We start from the raw sequence: 9,026 nt of genomic DNA, 5'->3' as shown, positions 1-9,026 counted from the left end.
TTGGTGAGTTTTAGAACCAGAGAGGTCACCGAGGCTCTTTCCTGGCAGGCTGCGTTCCAGAAGGCATCAAGACTGGAGTTGAAGCCAATGTCAATGCACAGCGTGTCCACTGCAAAGGGAGCCCGTATTAATGGCGCCAGGCTGGCCCAGAGACCGGCAGGCACCCGGACGGTGGCCCAGGCTTTGCTGGCAATCGCAGCCAGCGTTGCTTCTGAGGCGCCAACTGGGCACTGGGTCTTTATCACCTCAAACACGTCCCGAACGAGCAGCTGGGTCAGGGCCGCACAGTCTATGCTGGCAAGGGCATCCGCGCCGTGGACGGAGAGGTAGACCAGAGCTTTGGGGTTGAAGGCGTCGAGGAAGCGAAGGGCTGTGATGGACGGGCTTTTGTCTATGGACAGGCCAAGCTCGCAATCGTGGGCATCAAGGCGGGCCAGAATCCACTCGGCCAAAGCCTCGGGGAGATTATTGAGCTTTAGATGGGTGGTGTCAAGGCGGAGAATTCGGGTGCTAGTGCTGAAGGCGGTTGGTGTTGGTGTTAGTGGTGTTGGTGAGTGTGAGTGTGAGTGTGAGTGTGAGTGTGGAGGTGTTAGTGGGGGTGTTAGTGGGGGTGAGTGTGGTGACGGGGGCAGCGCCTGTAGCGGCGGTGAGGGCAGTGGAGGTGTTGGTGAGGGCAGTGGGGGTGGAGGTGAGTGTGAGTGTGGAGGTGTTAGTGGAGGTGTTAGTGTTGGTGAAAGTGGGGGTGTTAGTGTTGGTGAAAGTGGGGGTGTTAGTGTTGGTGAGTGTGTTGGTGGTGGGGTTGGGGGGCGGCCCCATATTTTGGCCCTCTCGGCGATTATCCTAAACTTGTGAACCATTCGACCTGTCATGCTTTGGCTGGTGCTTGTGGACATGACCGCCTCTCCCCGTATGGTGAGGTTGAGTGTGTGGAGTGTTCTAAGAGCCCAAAAGAGTTTTTCAAACACTTTGGCGGTTGGGGCGTCCGGCGCTGTTTGGGCAACGTTCACCGGCACAACTATAGTGAGGTGGGAGAACTGTATGCCCCTGGCTAGGCGATCGGGAATGGTTTTGGAGGTGTAGCTGTTGAGATGGATTGTGATGGGCTCCCTCTGCTTAGAGGCAATAATGGGTAGAGCTGGGTTGCAATCAGGCTTGATTTCCAGACTAGTTCCAGAGGCTCTGAAAAAGGCAATGTTTTGGAGAGTGTGTTCCGGGCTAAGGTAGCAGCACTCAGCGTTGGGGCCAGTGTTGGCCAGGACAAATGGAGCTAAGGCCAGAAAGGGCAACATCAGTTTTCGGGTCTTTTTGTGCGCCATGTTGGTTATGTTCGGGTTAGTCAGGTGATTTTTATAAATATGCAAAGTTTTACAGCTAAATTACCATATTGGGTTTAATTAACACGCCACATTTTCTTACCACAAAAACATTAAAATATCCTTTCCTTTGTAAGCTAATTTTTTAAATCAAACTTGCATAGGTAACGCGGTTGTCCAAAGAGTTATACAGCCGCCTAAGATACTCGGGTTGAGGAAGAAACCTTTGAATTTCTGTGAAAAAAAACTCATAAACCACTGGAGTGATAGTAGATTCGAACAGATCTCTCCTTTGGACGGCAATCATCGTTTTAAAACAGTAGATTCGGAATCCAGGGTTACTTTTGGCAAGCTCCGCAATACTCGTGTCAATATGGGCCCCGGGAATATTTCCGGTGTCTAATATTTTGACAAGCTGTTTTGCAGTTTTAGCCCCATTTACCAAATAGGCATGGAGGCAGCCCTGATATATGCCGCCCGCAAGGTCTGGGCATGGATGGTAAAGCCAGTACTTCTCAAACATGGCGCCAAGCATTATGAGCTCCCACTTTCGGTTAAGTTCGCGGTCTACAAGAACCTTTTCAATCTTTTCCACAAAATCCACGTCCAGATCAATGTCATCCTCAAGGATCAGTATCGGCCTGTCTGAATCTGAGCTGGCAATGCCTTGCAGGATTATTAGGTGGCTGAGATGCCGGCCCGCCATCCCTGCATTCTCTTTGGTTATTCGGTGGCGGATAGACCCATCTGTTGGAAGGATGCGTATCCCATCCGTGTAGTCGTTGATGGATTTGGTGTTCTTGAGGAGCTCTTCCCCGTCAACGGCATTGAATCCCCAAAATGAGCAGTTTTTGTACAGAAGCATGTTTTCAAGCCGTGTCGCCCTATGCAAGTGGCGATCTAGGCTTATATAGACTATGTCAAAGCTTCGGTTGGTAACGTCTGAAAGAGTAAACATACAATGCATACAGAGCAAGGCGAACAGAAACAGCAAGCGTGGAGGCTTTATACACGCAGCGGTGGGTGGTTGATACTCCATATCCATAAGAATATATTCAGCCCCGAATCTATATAGACATAGACATGATATTTCTGAAGATAATATTTGTGAGATCAAAAACATAGAACATCAATAATAAAAATATCACACACAGATCGATACTGATAGATCAGACGGCTTCTCTATAAATACTTTAAATTGGTATCTGCTTAAGCACATGCGCCATAAACTGTACTACTTAGCAGGCGCCGCCGTAGTGACTGCGATTCTTCTAACAGAGGTAGTATATTTTGTGATATACAACTGTTCCAAGAAAGAAGAAGAAAAAATCATCGCCATGAATGGAGAAGATCTGCCCGAACTAACCCGAACACTAACAAGCCCAAGCACCACGATTAAAGCCCCGAACCGTGATGGCTCGGGGGTTGGTTCAGGGGCAGATGGCACAGGGGCTAGTTCAGGGGCAAATGCCATGGGGGCAGCTGAGGACGAACCGCCATCACCCGAGCCGCTGCCGCCCATTACATCCAGCCAAACAAATAAGCACTTATCCGAACTAGCCCGAGCAGACCCTGTTGGCAAGAGTGTGGTAGTAGACACTACCCAGAACACAGTGACTAGCCCCGAACACAACCCCCAGATGCCCCAGACAGAGGCGACCATTGCACTTTTCAAGAGACATGGGTGCGGGTTGGGTACCGTTGGGGGCGTTCGGGTTGCGAAACAACAGCCCAGTGTTGTAAGGATATACCTGGAAAAGCTAACGGAAGAAGAAATTCCAGACCAGATAGAGCCATATACCATGTTTTTTAGGTTATATGTTCATGGCTCATCTTCTAAAGACAGAGCCAAGCCTTCACCCCCTGGCGAACTAGAAGTGCTTGCAAGACTCCTTCAAGCTCTTAAGCATGTGTATATAGAATCTTTCTACATAAAGCGTTTTAACATACTCCAAAGGGATGGGCTGGCCAAACCCGGTCTGATTGACCTCCCCATCTCAATGTCCCTGAAGATAGACACCATTTCCTCCCTGTTTCTTGAGTGGCTTTGTGTGGTGATTGTTCTGGAGGATTGCGGTGTTTCCATAGCTCTAGAGATATCTAACTGCGGCGCGGCGTCTATTGCATGCTTGAACAACCTAGGGATCGAATTTCTTTCGGGTCTACTTCTGGAAAATTTCCCAAACCTAGACCAGCTGGAGTACCAGCTGGTGGACAACATCCATTCTATGGGCAAGTTAAAGCTTTGCAACCTTCCAAAGCTCCTAAGCGTGTCTACAGCCATAGCTGAGTCACTAACCAAAAAGGTGTGGTGCGCTGTTCGAATGGACATGCGGGTTTGGAATATTATTTGCTCTGCAGCAAAGAGGACCATGAAAATAGAGGAGATGCTTTGGTTTCGGGTTACAGATGCCAAGGAGTTGGAAAATAACGTGGTTGGTGTTCGGGTTAGAACCCTAAATATACAAAAAAGCTACCAGGATGGAGAACAAACACCAGGCAAAACATTCTTTGGCTCATTAATGAAATGGTTGGCGGCTAATGATAGTGAAGAGATCCAATGTGTTAGAATTTTGTCAGAAGGAGACCCCATGACAAATTCACCACAAACACAACGAGATCTCTTAGCCCTAGCCAACTTGGGAGGGTGGCCAACGATATTCAGCCAAACCAGCTTGTGGGTAGATAGCATATGTGTATTCAAACCCGAACAGCAATGACACCTTGGTTGTGAAAAGAGGAGTTTTGACAGCGTCTAAAACTATCCTCCCCTGCTTTGCATATGTGAGTAATTAAATAAGCATCTAGTTTGTATGTGTTGCTAGTTGAATGCGAAGAATGCGAAAAAGAATCTTTACTATTATATTCAGCTAGTTATGTGTGTAGCAATGTTTCCCAGCGTGATTCGGGTTAATACCACACTTAAACACCACCAAACACTGAAACCGCCGAGCGCTGGATGTGCACGGGTTAGCTAGGCAATAACTTTAGTTTACGCTGAAATATCAGCTAGATCGGATTAGTTCGGTATCTACCTAACCCGAACTATTTAAATTATTTTAAAATGGATGCTAGTAATGGAACCTGTTTATTATCTCGGGAAACTCCGAATAAACATATTAACGTGCAACATCATATACCTGCTCGCAGTTGGCATGCTTTTGCGTTGTGCAGAAGACATAGGCCTCCACACCGACCATATTGTGTCCCCCTACACCGAAGACACAATTAACTTCTTTTCCCAATCCAACACACAAGAAACTCCCAATGCTTTAGAAACAGTTCAAATACTCGGAAAAGCCCACATCCTAACGAAACAGTCTAACCCAGCCCATATTGTTCTGGAGAACTACACCCTAAAATCTATTCCCGAGAACCTGGTGCAAGGAATTGAGTTCAGCATCCTCAAAATACTTTCAACCGCACGGATCACGCACAAGCGGTTCAAGTCTGCAGTTTTGAACAAGATACTGGGTGCTTTGGGCACAATTTGTACAGAAACCCTGACAATATACGGGCTAAAGATTGACGATGTGAATAGAGGCAATAACGCTATCTCCCGCTTGGGAAGGAGTGTATGGGAAAAAGTTCGGTCTGTTCGATCTGGTCAGTCTGCTCGGTCTGTTTGGTCTGTTTTGTCTGTTCGGGCCGGGCCCTCCATGGCAGTAGAAAGCACCCCAATTTTGGCGCTGTCAGATAGCTGTAGCTGTGTCCTCAATATCAAAACTTTTCGGATATTTGGCAGCACGGTGCTTGCCATTAAGTGGCTCCTGGAGAGAGTAGATCTGTCGCAATCCCGCATCACTTTGTCAATAACAGGCGGGCTAGAGTTAGACAATCTAGAGATACTGGACCAATTTAACGCCGCGGCTATTGAGAGGCTAAAACTTTGCGGCTTTCTGAGACTTGACAGCCTGGAGGGCAAGCTATTTCGCGAGGGCCCTTTGCCCCGTGTGCTAATCATAAGCACCATTTACACGCTGTCCTTGAAGGCGCCGGAGCAGATCGTTCGGAACATAGTGGCCAACCATTGGGAGGTAATGAAAATATCCAACCAGGTGTGGGGTGTGTTGATGCAGCCAAGTGTGCAGCCAAAGCACATCACCGCCGACCTTCTAATGTTGTACCTACCACACAACAACAGTCTTAGCGAGATTGCACACACACTACGGCCGCCAATGGGGGACAACACCGCGACTGTCAAGGTTCTAATGATTGATTTCTACTTCCCCTGTGATATATTAACACGCCCGAACATAATGAGTGACCTTGAGTGGATAAGCAGACACTTTAGAGGTATGTATATGCTCATTGTGGACCCTGGATATGGACTGTGGCAACTAAAAGAGTTTGCTAGAAACAATCAGGTTGTGATCCAAACTAACCCAGCACTTACAAGCATCAAGATAGTTGGCATTGAGTGTTTGTTCGTCCCCAACAAAAAACAACCCGTTTTGTGTTTCTCTCTTGAAGCCTGGGACCTCTGCATCCAAGGCAGGCTGGTTGATGAGCTAGCACAAACCCAGGCTGATCTGAGCCAGCTTTCGCCTCTGAACCAGGAGCTGCTCATGTCCCACTCGGGTGCTGAGGGTGCTAGTGAACCCCTCTGCCCCATATGCATGGCCAGCCTTGATGAGCTAGCAAAAGCTGACCCGAATACTGAAATATACATCCTGGATCACCCAACCCACAGGTTGTGCAAGGCTTGTCTGGTCGGGGTGATTTCGTCGAGAGAGGGCGTGGACAGTTTTAAATGTCCAATATGCAGGGGAGAGCTTGCCTATCCACTTCATAAGAACAAAATAGAAAAGAACGCCCAGGGCCTGTTTGAGTTAAGAACGGGCGGGTCTGGGGGGCCTCTGGGTGTTTTGAGTTTTCCCAACAACAATTTTTGGGAGGTATCCACTAGGTTTTAGAATAAAAGGGGTTAGTTCGGGTTAGGTTTAAAACAGTGGCGGGCTGCGGCAAACGGAGCGAGGTTGTTCACTCTGTGTCATAAACTTCTATAGTCTTCGGGGTATTTCGGGGTATTTCGGGGTATTTCGGGGTATTTCGGGGTATTTCGGGGTATTTCGGGGTATTTCGGGGTATTTCGGAGTATTTCTTGAAAGTGTTCTCAGTGAGTCTGTTAGTTCGGATGGTTGGGGCGCGCACCCATTACAGAATAACCATCGGCTTAAAACTTCGCCAGGCACAGCCACAATCAGATTGTTTCTTTTCAGATCTATATATAGGATAAACTTTTCAGCCCCATGGAACAACCCAGCGCATTCCAGGGAACTACCCCAAAGCTTTTATTCGGGCTTTTCCTAGGTGCAGTCCACTGCATGTTCATCTACTACCAAATAACTAAGAGAAAGTCTCAGGACAGGGGCAATGTTTTAGACAACACCCCCGATGCACTAAAAAACTCCACCCCGCACCTAACCCGGCACACAAAGGTCCAGGTGGAGGCCTGCCAGCCGACCCAAACACTAACCCCCACTCCCGAACTAACCCAAACAACCATTGCGTTTTTTAAAAAAGGCGGAGATGGCTTAGAAACAGCTAGTACTAGCCAGGGGGAGATGATTGTGAGGGAACAGGCCAACATCACCAACCTGTGCTTGGAATTGCTAACCATAGAAGACATTCCGGAGAGTATAAAGCCTGGGATTGTGTTTGCATGGCTGCATATACATGGGCGTGCCCGTATATATTCTTCACTCAATGCTACAACATTTGAAGAGGTGGCTATATTTGCCAAACTCCTTCAGGCCCTCTGCACCGTGGACATAATGGTCCTTTATATTGACGGCTTTAGCCCCAAACCCGAAGATCCGCTCCCTAAAATCAAACCAATCGCACTGAGCAACACCAAGGCACTGAGGCTGAGCTACATTACCTCCTCCTTTCTCAGCTGGCTTTGCGGGTTAGTTCGGGGGCCGTGGGACCAGCACATAGCCTTGGAGATATACAACTGCGACACACAGTCTGTTAAGTGTTTGGACAGTCTGGGCATTCAGGCCCTCTCAAGTCTTGTTCTGGAAAAGCTGCCAAATCTAGAGCACTTAGACTGCCATCTACTGAAACAAACCCGCCCCATGAATGTTTTGAAGCTTTGGAACCTTCCAGGCATCCAGAACGTATCTGAAAGCCTGGCTATACAAATAGCAGAAAACGAATGGGAGGAGGTGTGGATGGACAGGGCAATCTGGAACAGCATTTCAGCAACGGTAAAGAAGCGCATGGCCGAAAACCGGGCAGATAAAAACAAGCTCTGGCTGGTGATTAAATATCTGATGCTGGGAGAAAGTTCTGGGGAGAAAATGGCCTTCAAATATTTCTTTATGTTTGATAATGGTGCTCGCGTTGGTTTGGGCTAGTTCGGGTTAGTTTTTGTTTTGACCAAACCGTCTAATCTATAAATTAAAAACATCGCCCCACCCCTGCATGGACTTAAAAACTGTTTTCTATCACAACAAAGTCGGAAACAAACTGCTAAGCTTCCAAATCCTCTGCCTGGCTGTCCTATCCTCCATGACACTAATCTACTGTTCTAATGAGTACTTAGGGCCTGAACACATCATATCGCCATACACCAAACAGACGATAAAGTTCTTTGAGAGAAGTGGTTCTGAAGGTTGGTCCAACCAGTTACGAACTGTTCAGATAGACGGGAAAAGATGCATTCTAAAGGACCAGAAAGGCCAGATGACTATTTTCTTACAAAACTATCCCACATCCTCGGTTCCCAGGAAACTGGTGCCCCGAATTGTTTTTACGACACTCATAATTAAGTCGTCATCAGCATCAACCAACCAAATCAACATTAACGTGCTGAAGAAGATCCTTAGGGCATTTGGTACGATATATGCCAACACCCTAAACCTAATTGACCTAAAACATGATGGCTTCAGCGCTTCACGGGGAATCAAGCGGTTAGTTCGGGGTTTCTCCCCCCACAACAAAACACCAACCCGAATATGCATTCTCAATATCAACATTCTTCACATGTTCGATGCCAACAGAGAGGGCATTAAGTGGTTTCAGGGGAGAGTGGATATGTCACAGTGCCAAATCGGGTTGTTAATAAGCCCTGGGGTAGGCGTTGAGAATTTAAAGTTTTTGGATGAATTTAATGCCGCGAAGATTATCGCGCTGTATGTTATAGGCAATGCCAGCCTTGACAGCCTGGAATGCAAGCTGTTGCGAAAAGGGCCTTTGCCGGACGTGCTAGTGTTAGATGTTACCATGCCAACACCCCTAGAGATTTCAGACCGGATCATCCAGAACATGGTAAGCAAGCACTGGGAGAAGCTTTCCGTGTCCCTCTCTATTTGGGAGTTGCTAATGAAGTCGGGCGAAGAACCAAAACACCTCACAATAGACGATCTGGTGCTTTTAGCGCCGTATAAGAACCCTTTGTTGATGGCGGAGCTGTTAAAAACCCCGACAGCCAAAAGCCACAATCTGGCCACAGTCGAAAGACTTCGGGTTGGGGTAAACAATGTTACCCAAAAAGTAACAGAAGCTGACCTAAAGGTCACCTTTGAGTTTGTGGCCAGATATTTCCGAGGACTGGAGAGCATTTTTATTCAGATATACCGTTTTTTGGCAAACAAATCTAATTTGGTTAGAAACAGCAAGCTTGAAATCACGACCAACCCAACCGTTAGGTGCATTATTGTGAATGGTAGTTTTTGTTCGCTCAACAAGAACCATAACCCGAAC

At 47.4% G+C, this 9,026-nt stretch overlaps 6 protein-coding genes across 6 annotated transcripts; 4 read left to right on the top strand and 2 right to left on the bottom strand.

Annotated features, from left to right (window-relative positions):
• Nucleotides 1-1,316, bottom strand: NEDG_02241 (uncharacterized protein; the record flags this gene model as incomplete). The annotated part of the gene is made up of 1 exon (XM_067689659.1): nt 1-1,316. A coding segment is annotated over one exon (1,316 nt), but the record flags the coding sequence as incomplete, so codon positions are not given.
• A 142-nt stretch (nt 1,317-1,458) lies between these two features.
• On the bottom strand, nt 1,459-2,436 carry NEDG_02240 (uncharacterized protein; the record flags this gene model as incomplete). The annotated part of the gene is made up of 1 exon (XM_067689658.1): nt 1,459-2,436. One exon carries the CDS (start codon nt 2,434-2,436, stop codon nt 1,459-1,461), a length of 978 nt encoding a protein of 325 aa, XP_067545774.1.
• A 94-nt stretch (nt 2,437-2,530) lies between these two features.
• Nucleotides 2,531-4,033, top strand: NEDG_02239 (uncharacterized protein; the record flags this gene model as incomplete). The annotated part of the gene is made up of 1 exon (XM_067689657.1): nt 2,531-4,033. The coding sequence occupies one exon, from the start codon at nt 2,531-2,533 to the stop codon at nt 4,031-4,033; it is 1,503 nt and encodes a 500-aa protein (XP_067545773.1).
• Nucleotides 4,034-4,381: 348 nt separating this feature from the next.
• Nucleotides 4,382-6,229, top strand: NEDG_02238 (uncharacterized protein; the record flags this gene model as incomplete). The annotated part of the gene is made up of 1 exon (XM_067689656.1): nt 4,382-6,229. One exon carries the CDS (start codon nt 4,382-4,384, stop codon nt 6,227-6,229), a length of 1,848 nt encoding a protein of 615 aa, XP_067545772.1.
• A 336-nt stretch (nt 6,230-6,565) lies between these two features.
• Nucleotides 6,566-7,678, top strand: NEDG_02237 (uncharacterized protein; the record flags this gene model as incomplete). Its single annotated transcript, XM_067689655.1, has 1 exon — nt 6,566-7,678. One exon carries the CDS (start codon nt 6,566-6,568, stop codon nt 7,676-7,678), a length of 1,113 nt encoding a protein of 370 aa, XP_067545771.1.
• Nucleotides 7,679-7,745: 67 nt separating this feature from the next.
• On the top strand, nt 7,746-9,026 carry NEDG_02236 (uncharacterized protein; the record flags this gene model as incomplete). The annotated part of the gene is made up of 1 exon (XM_067689654.1): nt 7,746-9,026. A coding segment is annotated over one exon (1,281 nt), but the record flags the coding sequence as incomplete, so codon positions are not given.

This window comes from Nematocida displodere (genome assembly GCF_001642395.1).
Source record: "Nematocida displodere strain JUm2807 chromosome Unknown 25, whole genome shotgun sequence".
Classification (NCBI taxonomy): domain Eukaryota; kingdom Fungi; phylum Microsporidia; genus Nematocida; species Nematocida displodere.
Note: the sequence above shows the minus strand (reverse complement) of the source record. Positions and strands in the feature narration are given on the sequence as shown.